The sequence below is a fragment of the Patella vulgata genome, chromosome 7, assembly GCF_932274485.2.
Source record: "Patella vulgata chromosome 7, xgPatVulg1.2, whole genome shotgun sequence".
Taxonomy (NCBI): domain Eukaryota; kingdom Metazoa; phylum Mollusca; class Gastropoda; family Patellidae; genus Patella; species Patella vulgata.
The window spans coordinates 47,752,647-47,771,215 of NC_065885.2; the positions used below are offsets into that span (position 1 = coordinate 47,752,647).

Below are 18,569 nucleotides of genomic sequence, written 5' to 3' on the forward strand. Positions count from 1 at the left end.
GTTTGAATATATCACTGTTACACTGTAATGGAATCTGATTAAAACACAGATCCTATTTCATTTCATTTTTATAGTTCAAAATTTCGTTTTACTTGTCTTTACTACACTAGGATCTGGAAGAGTTGTTATCATTGACGTGTTCTGAATTATGTGAGCTATTAGCCAATGAAACGGGTCTGTTACGGCAAGCTTTAGGCTTGTTTTGCGCGGAACTGTGGGTAATCCACTAGTAACATCAATGCTGATTAGTTAATCAGATGTCTGACATCGTAGGTCAAAAGCCTCTCGTATGACCTCTGCTCAGGGTAAGCAGAGCAATAAACAATTTGATTGGCCGAGACTTTGGAACACAATAACTCTCCTTCTAATTGAGCTAGAACGTTCAAACTTGGTGGAGTTCGGAGATGGGCATTTTCTGCTTAGGGCAAGCAGAAATAAGCAATTTGATTGGTTGATGCTTTTGGACACGATAACTTTAGTTCTAATGACAGTAATGAAGTGACAGTAATGACACTTGGTGTATGGTTTTATCACATCAATACCTTGACTAAATTCCATAATAAGCATTTTCTGCTTAGGGTAAGCAGAGCGATAAGCAATTTGATTGGTCGAGACTTTGAAACACAATAACTCTCCTTCTTGTTGAGGTAGAATGGTCAAACTTGGTGTAGGTGTTCATTAGGTGAATGCCTTGATGGAGTTCGATGATAAACATCGTTTGCTTACGGTAAGCAGAGATAAGAAATCTGATTGGTTGATGCTTTGTGTCCAATAACTTTGGTTTTAATTAAGTGAGAGTGATGAAGCTCTGGGTATAGATTCATTATATCATTACCTTGACTAAGTTTGATGATGCTAAAATTAATATCCGAATGACTTTAAATTCATTGACAATGTTTCAGGTCATGAGGTGAGGAAGCCTATTGATTTTCACTGATTTCCGATAATTACTGCCAGAGTTATGGCCCTTGATCACTTTGAAAAATCTTGTTGACACTCTAGAGAATAAAGTTCATATCGAATGACTTTAAATTCCTACTCGTGTAGTGTTTACGGTCATGAGACAAAAAAGCCTATTTATTTTCAACAATTTCCAATAAATACTGCCAAATTTTTGGCCCTTGATCACTTTGAAAAACGTTAACATATCTGAGTGTTTCCAAAATGTTTTGTGGGCCTGGCAACCAGGGCTGTCGGTAATTTTTCACAGTTGATTAGCAGCACTGCTAATCAAAAAGTTCAATTTTGCCAAATTTGATTAGCAAATTTAAAAATTGATTAGCAGTTTTTCAGTTTCAACGTAAAACACCTAAATAACAAGATATTACTTTAATTCATAACAAATATGATTAGATTCCATTCTGACTATTCTCAGATTTTTTAGCACTGCCACAAGTACTTGTGACAGTTTGTGAATGTGATGTAGACATTTAGTTAGGTCTTATGTCTGAAGCCAATTCTTGACGGTGACTTCCGAAGCCCCACTCATTTTAATTGTTATTTTTTTGTTACGTTAGAAATCTTCGTTAGAAAACAATTTCGTCTGCTTTTTATCGTGTATTACTATTTTTGTCCAATCGGGCGCACCTCGATTAACTAGACACACGCGATATAAACAATAATATTTTACTGGAATTTTTACTTTGATTTATCATTTTACAATACGATAACATGTATTTATTTTTTTTATATTTTATTTACAATACGTGGGGGATACACTGGATTTATTTCTTTCAAAATGAATATGATATAATTACTTGATGTCTCGCAACGTGAGTGGTACTAATTGATTCCCTATTTCCGGTTTAATAGTCCCTATTCATAGAGTTATGTCCCTATGTTATATAGTATTGTGTCTAGGTAGTTCGAGAAGAAAATGACACACGGAGAATTCAGTTTTGTTTATAAAATTCTATTCAACATTTTATACACGTTGAAAGTAGGGCTGCCGACAACCAGTATCGCAGCTCAATTTGCGATACATATTTTGTCCGTTGCTAATCAAAAATTAAAATTTAAAGTTTTTGATTCGCAGTTATTGCGAATCATTAATATGCCTGTCATTTTGGATATTGACATAAGGATAATCCACATTTGAAGACTAGAAGGCTTTCTGAACACTTTCAACGTGTATAAAATGTTGAATAAAATTTTATAAACAAAACTGAATTCTCTGTGTGACATTTTTTTCTCGAACTACCCAGACACAATTCATTATACGGTACTATATAATACAGGGACATAACTCTATGAATAGGGACTATTAAACCGGAAATAGGGAATCAAGTAGTACCACTCACGTTGCGAGACATCAAGTAATTATATTATATTCATTTTGAAAGAAATAAAGCCAGTATATCCCCCACGTATTGTAAATAAAATATAAAAAAATAAATATATGTTAACGTATTGTAAAATGATAAATCAAAGTAAAAATTCCCGTAAAATATCGCGTGTGTCTAGTTAATCGAGGTGCGCCCGATTGAACAAAAATAGCAATACACGATAAAAAGCAGACAAAATTGTTTTCTAACGAAGATTTCTAACGTAACAAAAAATAACAATTAAAATGATTGGGGCCTTGGAAGTCACTGTTAAGAATTGGATTCAGACATAAGACCTAACTAAATGTCTACATCACATTCACAAACTGTCACAAGTACTTGTGGCAGTGCTAAAAAAAATCTAAGAATAGTAAGAATGGAATCTAATCATATTTGTTATGAACTAAAGTAATATCTTGTTATTTAGGTTTTTATGTTGAAACTGAAAAACTGCTAATCAATTTTTAAATTTGCTAATTAAATTTGGCAAAATTGGACTTTTTGATTAGCAGTGCTGCTAATCAACTGTGAAAAATTACCGACAGCCCTGACGTTGAAAGTGTTGAGTAAGCCTTCTAGTCTTCAAAATGTGGATTATTCTTGTGTCAATATCCAAAATGACCGGCATATTAATGATTTGCAGTAACTGCGAATCAAAAACGTTAGATTTTAATTTTTGGTTAGCAACGGACAAAATATGTATCGCAAATTGCGCTGCGATACTGGTTGTCGGCAGCCCTGCTGGCAACCTATCTTTATCATCGTTGCACCATAATGAAGGTTGAATACGAAATTTGGGAAAATCCGAAACAGATCTGCCCGTCAAAATGGCTGCTCCTTGTACGCAAATAGTATAAAAGTATGTAATACCAAGGTTGTTGACCCTCTAGAGGTCACAATTTTTGTCCGATTTTGATGAAACTTAAAATATATGTTTATATCCTAAAGATCTCATTTCCTTTCGATATTCGCGCATTTCAGACCATAATATACTGGATTATGGCCCATGATTGTACGAAAAATCACATTTTCTTTTTTTTAGCTATCCAGCTCTTGCAAAATGTGGCCGTATCTTGCATGGCAACCGCTGATTTTAGAGATTATTAACTTTATTCTTCCTATAGCTTGTATTATATCCATATATCAAATAGTGGATTGGAAAGTGCATCCATTGTTTTCTGAAGTTTAAATTATATGAGAATGTTTTCTTCTTGATTTTAGTCTGTTGAAGAGCATGAAAGTGGTAAAAATAAAAATCCACAGAAGAAGCAAGTAATACAATTAAAGGATTGTTTACAACTGTTTACAGAAGCTGAAAAACTTAGTGAACATGATCCATGGTAATATTATCCCTTTTTACTCCACAAGCCTAATTTTACAAATGCCAATTATTCTATCATTAAACTTTGCAAAATTGCTGCAATTTGGTGATAACAGGGATGGAATTTGACGGATGGTAACACACAAAATGAGTGTTGATTTTATGGACTAAGTGTTACATATTTTCGCTTACTGTTACTAATGTATATTGCTGTTGCCCCTGTCTGTCCATCCACAATTTGTTTGTGGACACTTTACAGGTCACAATTTTTATCCGATTTTGACAAACTTTAAAATATAGGTTTATCTCCCAAAGATCTTGGTTCCTTTCGAAATTGGCTTGTATCAGACCATAGCTTCAATGATTATGGTCCCTGATCATACGAAAAATCACGCTTTTAACTTGTGGTATCCGATTTTAATGAAACTTTGAAATGTATGTTTATAACCCAAAGATCTCGGTTCCTTTCGATATTCCGTTTTATCAGACTGTAGCTTCCTGGATTATGGTCCCAGATTGTATGGAAAATCATGTTTTTAGCTTGTGGTCCCTCTAATGACATTTGAGTTAAAATTTCATGAAAATTCTCATACGCAAATATACGGTAGTGTAAAAGAATTGTATATCAAGGTTGTGTACCCTTTAGAAGTCACAGTTTTGATCCAATTTTCATAAAACTTTAAATGTATGGTTATATCACAAAGATCTATAAGTCACTATTGGTATTCAATTTTAAAAACCGTTTAAAAATATCACTGTTACATCCTAATGATGGTTGAGTTCGAATTCGTGAAAATCAGACAGAAACCGCCGGACAAAATGGCCGCTCCCTGTCTGCAAATAGTTATTCTCCCTCTAGAGATCAAAATTGTTATCTGATTTTGTTCAAACTTGAAATGTATGTTTATAACCCAAAAACTGCTCAAATATATGGCCATGAGGATGGTTGAGTTTGAATTTTGTGCAAATCGGACCAAAACTGTCTGACAAAATGGCCACTCTTTAAACACAAATAGTGTAAAAATATGTCATACCATGTTTGTGGACCCCACAATTTTTATCTGATTTTGATGAAACTTAAAATATATGTTTATATCTTAAAGAATTCGGTTCCTTTGGATATTCGCGCATATCAGACCATAACTTCCTGGATTATGGCCCCTGATTGTACGAAAAACCACATTTTTAGCTTGTTGACTGTACGAAAAACCACATTAACATTTTTAACCCCTTGTACCCTAGAGCCAATTAAACAGATTAGGGTCATTCCTTGTTAAGTGGGTCATTTTTCAGAAATTTGGGAAATCGACCCCATCGCAAAAATCTGTAAAAAAATATGTTATTGTACATGCAAAAACTAGAAACTGTGCAAAATTAATGCTCTGTAGCTTAAAAATTGACTGAGATACGGGCATTTGAGTTTTATGAGTTACCGATAAGTTTTTGAAACAAAATATGTATCAATAATTTACTTGAGTTTCAGATATCTTGTTTTTACCTTTCTTCTAGTAAAGATATACAGCCCAAATTTGGTAGCATTAGAGAAATTTGTGTGTAGATTACGAATCTGCAATCAGATGACAGGTGAGTGGTAGGGTTCGCATGCTGCTTGGCCATGAAAACCGAAAACAATTTGGTGTAATTGTATATTTTCTGGATTTTGTAGTGCTCCAGGAACTACAAAGTAATAGATATAGAACCATATTTTGGCATATCCAGAGATTAATGGTAGTACTACATAAGAAACATATGAAAATGCAACCATCTTCACAGAAAATTGGCCTTGAGTATGGTTTTAGACACAAAGTTTCGAAAATTGCCTTGTATTTTCGAGCTGAAAGAACCCGGTAGATGAGCGGCTAAAATTCTGAAACTTGGTGTAATTATAGTTTGAACTAAAGTCTCCAACATATGTTAAAGCCATTCTTGTCCCATGCCATATCAATATTTTTTTTTCGATTTTTTCAAAATATGTGGTTTAGGCCATTCCATGTCAATTATCACACAGTGAGTTAAACCGTACACACTTCGATTTTGCTGAAATATGGTTTATATGCTTATTAAAGCTGAAAAAGCTGATATTCCAAGTTTTAGCTTGATTCGACTAACAGTTTCTGAGATACGGTCCACCCATTTTGGGGGATTTGGGGCAAAATGGGTCTGTATCTATTACTTTGTAGCTCCTGGAGCACTACAAAATCCAGAAAATATACAATTACACCAAATTTTTTTTCGTTTTTTATGACCAAGTAGCATGCAAACCTTCCACTCACCTGTCATCTGATTGCAGATTCGTAATCTACACAAAAAGTTCCATAAGACTACCAAATGTGAGCTGTATATCTTCACTAGAAAGGTAAATATAAGATATCTGAAACTCGAGTAAATTATTGATACATATTTTGTTTTGAAAACTCATCCGTAACTCATGAAACTCAAATGCCCGTATCTTAGTCAATTTTTAAGCTACAGACCACTAATTTTGCACAGTTTCTAATTTTTATACGCCCACATTTTGATGTGGACGTATATTGTCGCCGCCCATGTCCGTCCACAATTGTTTGTGAACAGTCTACAGGTCACAATTTTTATCCGATTTCATTGAAACTTGAAATATAGGTTTATCACCCTAGGATCTCGGCTCCTTTTGATATTGGCATGTATCGGACTGTAACTTCATGGATTATGGCCCCTGATTGTACAAAAAATCACGTTTTTAGCTTGTGAACACTGTAGAGGACGTAATTTTTATCTGATTTGGTTTAAACTTGACATGTATGTTTATAACCCACAGATCTCGGTTCCTTTCAATATTCGGCCCCTGAATGTACGAAAAGTTGTGTTTTTTAGCTTGTGGACCCCGTAGAGGTCACAATTTTTATCCGATTTAAAAAACCGTTACAATATATCACCATTACACCCTAAGGATGGTTGAGTTAGAATTTCATAAAAATCAGACTGAAACTGACGGACAAAATGGCCACCCCTCGTTCGCAAATAGCGTCAAAATATTGTGTATCAGTATCAGGGTTGTGGACCCTCTGGAGGTCACAATTTTCATCTGATTTTGATGAAACTTGAAATGCATGTTTATAACCCACAGATCTCAGTTCCTTTCGATATTCACGTATATCGGATCATAACTTCCTGAAGTATGGCCCCTGATTGTACGAAAAATTGCTTTTTGTTTAGCTTGTTCTCTATCCATCTCTTGCAAAATGTGGGCGTATCCTGCCTGGCAGCCGCTGGTTACATGTACAGTAACATCGATTTCCCACCCCTGGCCCACTTGACATGGAATGAGCCATTAGCTATCCTATCCCTACAGCTCATTAATTCAGCAGGGCCCATCTCCCTAAACCGATAAGTGGATTATTGTTACTCCTAATACCCTATTCAAAATTACAAATAACTAAAAAAATAACTATTTTTTATACAAAGAAATACTGAATTACAAAAATGTACAAATTGTCTTGTACTTTCCAATGATATAAAATTCAATTGTTTAAAGTAGCAATTAAATTACTATGACTTTTCTCTGTCATAAGGGTAAAATAACTTGTAAAAACATCCCAAATGATTTTTTTTAAAAAAATAAACACAAATATAGTCTCTAACGTTGAAGGTAAATATAAATATAATGTTTAAAAAGAAATATTGCTCCGACTGACTCTCACTTCATTGCTATCGACATTTCTGCCTCTGGATATTTCATAGGAATTGTTATCTTATTTGCTTCATAGCGTCGAAAATAAAAATATATACCTGAAATCTTCGACAATGTAATATTCTTCTATACAACTGGTATTAAATCCTAAAAGTCTTCATTCAATTTGGCTTTCCATATTCTAGAATTTGTAGCCGTAAGTTTTGTTTTACAGTAAACTTTGCATAAGTCGGATCCAAATGGACTAACCAATTTTATCCGAGTTACACGAAGATTTGAGTTAGTCGAACACCTAGTTCAGCTCTGAACGTAGGTCTCATTATCGCCCTGTACGTTCAGGAACCGTCCTATTGAATCCTTGTCGAAATAAAATCGATTCACTGTCAATTTTACTGGGCAACTTTTTACTGCTAAACGGTTGTGTGTCAGTCTCTGTGAACGTTCGAACTATGTGAAGGAACTTAGTGAGAAAATACGACCTTGCTTACCTCGCTAGAGTTAGTATGTGCAACACAACATGCTGTTAAAAATCTATCCCCTTCTGCTAAACATTGAGGTCTAGATGTGGGGTGGCGTACGGATTTACGTGGCTTGGCCATATAAGACGAAATGAAATTTAGGTAAGCTGGGGTGGGGAAAATAAGAATTGTTGAAATGTTGAGAAACTTGAGTCAATTATTGCTTTGCCTAGCCCAATTACAATCAAATTTTTGCAAAAATTCCAATTTCGTTTCGTCTTATATGGCCTAGTTGCGCAAATTTGTGCGCTGCCCTGTATTTGGATTTCAATGGCGTCAGCCTGGCCGTATTTTTAACAGCATGTCGTGAACATACTGTCGATACAAAGGGTCCAAACAATTTTATCCCGAGTTGAGTAAAGATCCGACTTATACGAATCTGACTTATGAGAGGTTTACTGTATCTCTGTAAGACTGAAAGCATTCCAAGATGGCGGCGAACACGCTTGATATTGGTTGGAGTATACGTATTCTGCGCTTCATAATGTCAAAAATAAAAATAAATAGTTTATTTCTTCGACATTGTCATATTCCACTATAGGATTGTCAGTAAATGAAAAAAATTCTGATTCCATGTCACTCTCCACATCGTAGAATTATTAGCCATAAGTTACGTCTTGATAATGTTGGAATAATGCCATTTGAAGTCGTTGACACGGTGTGAATTTTCACCCCTGACCTATTACATAAATTCCTGGAGATCCTTTATTAAAACAATTCACTTTTATTGGACAAAAACGAACATAACATTCCTTTTGATTGAATCTTTTATTTTTATCACCCAATCAGCATTAATTTAATAAATATGGTAAATAACATTTGATTGATATCGTGCTTTTGTTTGCTAATGCTGATGGTAAGAATGATTAGTCAGCGTTTTTATTCGATACCGGCTAACGAGAGGGTGCGTACTGATCCGCTTTCAGGTAAAATGCGTTGAATACCATAGTGCGACCGAAATTGAAAGCAAAATAAAATCAAATTATTGTCCCTTGCAAAAATAAAAATACTGCTTGAATTTGTTTGGAGTTCCAAATTTAAAAAATAAAATGGATGTATATTTTTAGGTACTGCCCATCATGTAAAAAACATCAACAAGCCACCAAGAAATTTGATTTATGGTCATTACCCAATATTTTAATCATACACCTGAAGAGATTTTCCTATAATAGATACTGGAGAGATAAAATTGATGCCTTGGTTGAATTCCCTGTAAAGTAAGTACTTTTATATGCCCACATTGAAATATAGTAACATATTATTTTTTGTGGACACTCAAGATGCTAACATTATGATACGATTGACTTGAAATTTATATATATAAATATATTTTGATAGCAGGGGACATCAGCCTCAATGTTTGCTTGTTGATAATTGCAATATATCCAGTTGTTGAAATAGATATTAAAAATTATACTAAATATTAATCAATGTTTGCTTATTGCAGGGACTTAATGTTAGATAAATGTGTGATAAATAAAAAGCTTGGTAAACAACGGTATGATTTAATAGCTGTTTCCAATCATTATGGTGGATTAGGTGGAGGACATTGTACGTATTATTTTACTATAAATATCTTTGGTAACAAACCGTTACATTAAAAAATTCTGTTCTGGCATGCAAAACATATGTGATACCTTTAGAGAACCTTGAACGGGCATTCACATTTCATGTTGGTTTGTATATTCCCGCATTTTGCTGTTGTCATATATATTGCTGTCTAGGGAATGTTAAAGGACAATATTGGTGCCAGTCATTATCACATATGTGATAGAACTAATTAAACACGTTCCAAATATAATTTTATCACAGAGATCACTGCTACGATAGCAGAGTTATACAGGATTCCTGAATCGGAAGTGACGAACGCCAAAGGAAAACACGAGACATACCTCTATATAACTGGCTGAAGTGCCGACTGATAACAGATACATGGGCGAATTTCTGCTCACTAATAATTCCTTCGAAGACTAAAAGTTGTTGTGTGAGACTGTGAGAGGATATCTAACAATTTATAAAAAGAATTGACTGCCAGTAGATAAGAGAACACGAAAGAAAAACAGAAAAAAAGTCCGTGCATTACCATGTTTTTATAAGGTAGGGGAAAGCGGGGTTAGTCCGACCCCATTCATATCTCGCGCCCACTCGGCCAAACCTCAGCAGATTCCAGTACCCTACATCTAGCCTCGGCTGTATGACGAAGTCCGCCATTGGGACTACTTTCAAGTCCCTGATTACCAACGCTGTTGCCCATGACGACGCATTTAAAGAATGTTTTACCATATAAAGATTTTAAAGTCTGAAGCTGTTTTTCTTTCAAGTTTATCCTATTTCCTTTAGACACGAACCAGTTTGAACTGAAAAGTCTACATACGCTTCGAACGACGCAGTTTTGAGAACTTCTTTCTAAAAGCGGCAAGTTTTAATTCCTAATAATACCCCCTTCAGACCGGGGTAGCGTCCTTACTTCGCTGCTACGGCGATGGAAAATAGTTTTAGATCACCATAAGCGTAGTGGAAACGCCAGCTATTGTGTTGTAGTCACCATGGTCCCCAATGATCGCCGAGTCACCGCGTTTATTTTGAGCATGTTTAAAGCAAACGCCAAGGTTCTGCCATCTGACCTGGAAAGCTGCGGATTTTTTCAAGTGTGTAATTTTTTGGGGGACATTTTCTCGCATTGTGTTCAAGTTTACCGGTGACTTTGGGCATTCCCTGGTCGCTGTACAGTTGCAGCAGCGCAGTAAGGATGCCACCCCGGTCTGACGGGGGCATAAGTAAACCGGTGCCGCATCGCAATTGTATAGGCGTAGGTAAATATCACTTACTGTCATACAGCCGAGGCTTGATCTTCGCCCATTCGGACATGGTGACTTTGAGATGAAATTACTTGGATACGCCTGTCAATAAAACTATTTAATGTATGTCGTAAATTAGCCAACTCCACTGTCTTTAATCTAGTATGGTCTGCGGCAGTGGTTCTCAACCTTTTTGTGCCAATGGCACACCTTGAAACACATGAAAAAACAGCGACACACCCGACTTAATATATATGAAAAATATTTGATTTTTTTGCAAAATAAAAAACATGGCAAATCATAGATGGCATACAACTGTAGCCACAGACTAGTCATAGACACATAGTATGGCTCAAACTAAACGGCACACATAGGAAGATCTCACGGCACACTGGTTGGGAATCACTGGCCTACGGTAACGTAGCTTCAAAAGTTATCGAGATATGTTGGTTTCATTAAAAATGGTGCGAACTAGCCCCGCTCTCCCCTATAGAATGAATATAAACAAGGGAATGTACGGACTATTTCTATTTTTCTCGTGTTCTCTTATCTAATGACATTCAATTACTGTATTGAATTGTCAGCTATCCTCTTACAGTCCCATATAACAACTTTTGGTCTTCGAAGGAATTATTAGTGAGCAGAAATTCGCCCATGTATCTGCTATCAGTCGGCACTTCAGCCAGTTATATAGAGGTATGTCCCGTGTTTTCCTTTGGCGTTCGTCACTTCCGATTCGCAAATCCTGTATTACTCAGCTATCGTAGCAGTAATCTCTCTGTTAAAATTATATTTGGAATGTATTTAACCAGTTCTATCACATATGTGATAATGACTGGCACCAATATTGTCCTTTAAATTGATTATATCTGTAAAACTTGCTTTTTCCACCTTCAGTCTATCAGAAACATCCGTCACCTCATATCTAAGGACACGGCTCATTCTCTTGTTCGAGCTCTCAATCTGCCCAGACTAGACTAATTGCAATATCCTTTTATCTATTATAAACTATATCCTTATAAATATTGTAGAACCTGCTTGTGAACCACTCTCACACTTTGAGCCCTTCAGTGAAAATGATATCAAGAATATCATCAAATCATCAAAGAAATCTACATGATCTTTAGACCCAATTCCAACCAGACTTCTGCTTGAATACCTGGATGTTTTACTTCCAATAATAATGACGTTTACAAATTCTAGTCTGGCAACCAGAGTATTTCCTGACATACTGAAACAAGCTATTGTAAAGCAACTACTATAATAAAGAATCACTGGATTCTAATGTGCTTTTGAATCACCTGCACAGAAATTTTAAGATATCCGGTACACCTCTAGCCTGGTTTTTGTCATATCTTAGAAATAGAACCAAGTCCGTTATGTTCAACAAAAAAATGAGATGATGTCACATTGTCCTGTGAGGTGCCACAGGGATCAGAGCTTGGTCCTGCATTATTTGTACTATACACTACACCCCTTGGTATCATTACTGACCAACATTGTATCCGGCATTACTCCTACATTGATGACACACAACTAATTGACGTTTTCAACCACACTCAAATTAAAGAATCCTTAAATCGTACAGCAGCATGTTCAAAGTCCATTAAGTCCTGGATGACATACAACAGTCTAAAATTGAATGATGAAAAAACTGAAGCTATGTTAGTTGGAACCTCTAATAAATTACGGAAAATAACATAAAAGAATACAACAATACAACATTCGGTTATTCAATGATCAACTTCTCTTAGACTGAAAATAGTGAAAACCCTTAGTGTTTTCCTTGAGTCAACACTTATTATGGAAACACACATTGATGAAATGGACCGTATATGTTTCTTTGATATACCCGTATCAGATACATTCGCCACTTCATCACGACAGCTGTTGCTCAAACATTAGTTCAGGCACTAATACTGTCACTTTTTATATGCCCACATTTTCATGAGGACGAATATTGTCGTCGCCCCTCTCTGTCCACAATTGTTTGTGGACACTCTACAGGTCAGAATTCTTATCCGATTTTGACGAAACTTGAAATATAGGTTTATCTCCAAAAGATCTGGGCTGCTTTCGATATTGGCATGTATCAGATCAAAACTTCATGGATTATGGCCCTTGTTGGTACGAAAAATCACGTTTTTAGCTTGTGGACCCTATAGAGGTCACAATTTGTATCCAATTTTGTTGAAACTTGAAATGTAAGTTTATAACCTAAAGATCTCAGTTCCTTTCGATATTCGCGTATATCAGACCGTAACTTCCTGAATTATGGCCCCTGATTGTACGAAAAATCACGCTTTTAGCTTGTGGACCCCATAGAGGTCATAATTTTTATCTGATTTAAAAAAACGTATTATATCACCGTTACACCCTAAAGACGGCTGAGTTCGAATTTCGTGAAAATCGGCCCAAAATTGACAGACAAAATGGCGTAAAAATATGGTATATCAAGGTTGTGGATCCTATAGAGGTCACAATTTTTATCCGATTTTGTTGTCCCCCGCCTTTCGAAGAAAGCAGGGGACTATTAAAATGGGTTCGTCCGTCTGTCTGTCCGTCTGTCCGTCCGTCTGTCTGTCCGTCACACTTTTTGGGACACAATAACTCTCTTCCTAATTGAGCTATACTATTCAAAAAAAGTAGGGGATATTTGATTTTGGGGTCATAATACTAAAATATGCAAATGACTACGAAAAAAGTCACTATAGAACCTAACAGAAGAAACATTTCCAGTTACATGTGACGCCCAAACGCACCAATAGCTACCGCATGGAATGCAGGTGATGCTTGGGATCATCATGGGGGTCCAACCCAAGATTTGCACGACTCTGACTTTGAATGTTACAGTCATTGTGGCATTGAATTCCAGGGTGGAAACATCAGTTTAATTGTTTTAGTGACCAGAAAACAAATTTTGATATGCGTCGGCTTACCCAAAATGAAAGGTTACGTGCCCTTGGCATTCTACAGATCGGCACAACACAGGCGGTTGTGGCGCGGACGATGAATGTTTCTCAGTCTGTCATAAGCAGGCTATGGTCCAGATACCGTGATACACAATCTGTACAGGACAGACCACGCTCAGGTCGACCAAGGGCGACAACTCAAGCCCAGGATCGATTTATCCGTACCTTGGCCTTGAGAAATCGTGTCATCACAGCAAATCAGATCAGCGCTCGTCTTCAAACAGACACTGGTGTGAGAGTGAGTGGCCAGACGATTCGGAATCGACTGCATAGGGGTCACCTTCGCGCCCGACGTCCTCGCGTGATCCCTTGTTTGAGAGATCATCACATTCAGGCAAGACGTCGTTGGTGTAGGGATCGTCAACACTGGGATAATCGACGCTGGAGCAATGTGATTTTTTCAGATGAGTCAAGGTTCACTGTTGATTTTTTGGACAGACGTAGGAGGGTGTGGCGTCGTCGAAACGAGCGCTTCCAAGACGTTAACGTCATCAGACATGATCGATTTGGGGGTGGTTCTGTTATGGTGTGGGGAGGCATCACTGTTGCTGGAAGAACGGCTTTACATGTTGTTGCAGGGCGTGTTACAGGCCAGTACTACCGGGACAACATCTTGGCAGTCCATGTTGTGCCGTTCGCACGACGTCATGGCCGCCGTTTCATCTTCCAGGATGACAACGCAAGATGTCACAGGGCCAGGATCGTTACAGGTTACCTCCAACAACAGAACATCACCACATTACCTTGGCCAGCACAGAGTCCCGACCTCTCCCCCATCAAGCATGTCTGGGACATGCTTGGACAGAGGTTACGTCAACGTCAACAACGTCCTGCCAATGTCCAAGAACTTGCTGCTGCGTTGCAACAGGAATGGGACAATCTGGACCAAAATGACCTAAGACGTCTCATTAGGAGTATGCCACGTCGGATCAATGCTTGTTTGGCAAACAGAGGAGGATTTACCCGTTACTGACTTGGTTGTGATGCTGTGGTAACTTTGCTGTTTGACCCCGGGTATCATTTTACCCTTATAATGGTCAGTCTGTGCCTTACTTAGTCTAACGATCATTTGGAATAAATCGATGAATTTGAACTTCATTTCATTTTGTCATTTGTTTCTTCGTCAGTTTCATTAGGTGACTTTAATAACACTTAAAAATCAAATATCCCCTACTTTTTTTGAATAGTATAGAATGTTCAAACTTGGTGTATGTGTTTATTAGGTCAATGCCTTGATGGAGTTCGAAGATGAGCATTTTCCGCTTAGGGTAAGCAGAGATAAGCAATTTGATTGGTTGATGCTTTGGGACACGATAACTCTCTTCCTAATTGGGCTAGAATGTTCAAACTTGGTGTATGTGTTGATTAGGTCAATGCCTTGATGGAGTTCGAAGATGAGCATTTTCCGCTTAGGGTAAGCAGAGATAAGCAATTTGATTGGTTGATGCTTTGGGACACGATAACTTTTAATTGAGCTAGAATGTTCAAACTTGGTGTATGTGTTTATTAGGTCAATGCCTTGATGGAGTTCGAAGATGAGCATTTTCCGCTTAGGGTAAGCAGAGATAAGCAATTTGATTGGTTGATACTTTGGGGCACGATAACTCTCTTCCTAATTGAGCTAGAATGTTCAAACTTGGTGTATGTGTTGATTAGGTCAATGCCTTGATGGAGTTCGAAGATGAGCATTTTCCGCTTAGGGTAAGCAGAGATAAGCAATTTGATTGGTTGATGCTTTGGGACACGATAACTTTAGTTCTAATTAAGTGAGATTGATGAAACTTGGTGTATAGTTTCATTACAGTAATACCTTGACTAAGTTTGATAATGAGCATTTTCTGCTCAGGGTAAGCAGAGCGATACGCAATTTGATTGGTCGAGACTTTGGAAAACAATAACTCTCCTACTTTGATTGTTAGACTATAAGTAAAGATATACTGTTTGATTGTTCAATACTTTGTAAAAGATAATTTGTGATAAATTTATATGTGTCCTCTAATTATTTTCCTTTTCGGCGGGGGACATCAGCCTCACTGTTGGCTTGTTGAAACTACAAATGTAAGTTTATTACCCAAAGATCCCGGTTCTTTTCGATATTCGCGCATATCGGACCGTAACTTTCTGAATTATGGCCCCTGATTGTACGAAAAATCACGTTTTTGGCTTGTGGACCCTATAGAGGTCATAATTTTTATCCGATTTAAAAAACCGAAATATTATATCACTGTTACACCCTAAGGAAGGACGAGTTCGAATTTCATGAAAATCGTCCCAAAATGGCATAAAAATATAATATATCAAGGTTGTGGACCCTATAGAGCTCACAGTTTTTATCCGATTTTGTTGAAACTTGATATGTAAGTTTATAACCCAAAGATCTCGGTTCCTTTTGATATTCGGGCATATCTGACCGTAACTTCCTGAATTATGGCCCCTGATTGTACGAAAAATCGCTTACTTTTTAGCTTGTTCTCTATCCACCTCTCGGAAATGTGGGCGTATCCTGCCTGGCAGCCTCTGGTTAATTACATCTGTCACATTTGATACCATTGATTCACCAATTTTGTTCACAAAATTTGAATATGCCACAGGATTTGAATACGTTTCTCCAAGATCTACCCCATGTTTTTTTTCAAGGTTTATAAGTTCGTGAGTAACAAAATAAGCGGTTTCAAATAATTTTCACGGCTTTAAGAAGTGCGTTGTTGTTGGTGGCTTCTTTGGCTGCTAATGCCCTTAGATGACCTTTGGATTTACCGTGACGCAGGACACTCAATTTTTTTATGTGACTTGTTCCATTAATGTAAGCCAAAACATCAGCTAATTGTGCTTGACCACTATGATAACTCTTTTTCGCCTCTTCCGGAAATTCTTCGCAAACTTTACAAATGATTTTTTTCGCGAGTCTGTTCTGTTCCTCCACTACATTAACAAAGTCAATGCCCCATCCATTAAAAGTTTTCACCCTGATCATTCGTTTTGTTAAACTTGAACCCGTGTTTTTATCTGGCGACATTGGCTCTGTTCCATCGCCTTCGTCATCGGAACTAGACGAGGCATCATTGCCTTTTTCACGACAAAATGAAAAATAACCAAACAGTGTAGTCTTCGACCTGTCTTGGTCGCAAAACCATTTCGGTTTGGACATCATAATTCTGTAGCATACACCCTGCACGCATGCAGGATGGCTCCTCGTAAGACTCTCTGTCCATGGTTACCGATGAAGGCCTGATTATCAAGCACTTTCTTGAACCGTAGCCTTGTTTATCGCAAAAGACTTGACTAACGTCTGCTTATCATAGTCTTGTATAATAAGACTGTTAGGTGTTACAGGCATCTGTGGAGGGGGGTAAACTACGAACAGCCATGCATAATATAAAATTAATCGTGGGAGGTCATTAGATCAGCCAAGTTTTACGGGAAATTGCATATCATACGTGAACTTTTTAGTTTATTTTGGCTTCCGATATAGGTGCCATCGACGGCCATTTAGGGTAATTCTACGGCCAATGGCTCTCGTATTTTTATCGATTTTTTTTCCGCAATTTACGACAGCAATTTTTGGCCCTTGATGTAAAAGCTATCGAAGGCCATTGCTAGGCTTACGACAGCAATGGCCACAATGGCTCTCGTGAATTTTGAGCCCCGGAATCATATTCATTTTCAACAATTTGTAATAAATACTGCCAGAGTTATGGGCCTTGATCACTTTGAAATATCTTGTGGGCTCTCTGGACAGAAAAGTTAATATCCAATTGACTTTAAATTTGTACACAGTGTTAAAGGTCCCGAGACGAAGAATCGTTTTCATTTTCAACAATTTCTGATAATTACTGCCTGAGTTGTGACCCTTATCACTTTAAAAAATCTTGTGGACATTTTAGAGTCATGACACGAATAATCCTATTGATTTTTAACGATTTACAATAATCACTGCCAGAGTTATGCCCCTTGATCACTTTGAAATATCTTGTGTTTAGGGTCATGAGACAAACCTTATGGGTTGTTACTCATAATCAGATTTTGTAAATGCTTTCATTACAGAAAAATAAAAAAAAATATGTGACAACCCTTCTTGACTGCTCTGACGACTTAGTTGCTGTGGGCGCATGTTTCGTTGTCTGGCAACCTATATTTATAATGTAAAGTATAATATCTGCATTTGTAGATACGGCCTATGGTTTAAATAAAACAACAAATGATTGGTATTATTTTGACGATTCTAGTGTATCACAATCCTCAGATGATCAAGTGGTGGTAAGTACTTTTTGTTTTTATACGCCCACATTGAAATAGCTTTATTACATCAATACCTTGACCAAGTTCGATTATGAACATTTTCTGCTGAGGGTAAGCAGAGCGATAAGCAATTTGATGGGTCACAATAACTCTCCTTTTGGAACACAATAAACTCTCCTTTTAATTGAGGCAGAATTGGTGTAGCCATTCATTAGGTGAATGCCTTAATGGAGTTTGATGATGAACATTGTCTGCTTACAGTAAGCAGAGATAAGCAGTCTGATTGGTTGATGCTTTGGGGCATTATAACTTTGATTATAATAAAGTGAGAGCAATGAAACTCCGAATATAGATTCATTATATCATTACCTTGACTAAGTTCGATGGTGAGAATTTTCTGCTTAGGCTAAGGAGCAATAAGGAATTTGATTGGTCAAGACTTTGGAACATAACAACTCTGCTTTTAATTGAGGTAGAATGTTTAAACTTGATGTAGATGTTCATTAGGTGAATGTCTTGACTAACCAGAGCTAATCAATTTCATTGGTCGATTCTTTGGGACAAGATAATCTTGATTCTATCTGATAGAGCATGATGAAACTTAGTGTATAGTTTAACTGCTTGTTACTTATTGAAAAAAATAAAATGTGTGATTAATTAATATGTGTCATCTATTTATTTTCGGATTTCGGCATAGGACATCAGCCTCACTGTTGGCTTGTTTTTGTTT

General features: G+C 36.9%; 1 protein-coding gene across 2 annotated transcripts in view; it reads left to right on the forward strand.

The window, feature by feature from the left end:
- The window catches only part of LOC126828342 (ubiquitin carboxyl-terminal hydrolase 4), an 89,873-nt gene that overhangs the window by 65,792 nt on the left and 5,512 nt on the right, over nt 1–18,569 (forward strand). For both annotated transcript variants that reach the window (XM_050558044.1, XM_050558045.2), the window contains exons 18-21: nt 3,546–3,664; nt 8,898–9,047; nt 9,278–9,381; nt 17,769–17,857. In XM_050558044.1, the coding sequence (XP_050414001.1) occupies nt 3,546–3,664; nt 8,898–9,047; nt 9,278–9,381; nt 17,769–17,857 (462 nt within the window). The remainder of the gene's footprint in view (nt 1–3,545; nt 3,665–8,897; nt 9,048–9,277; nt 9,382–17,768; nt 17,858–18,569) is intronic.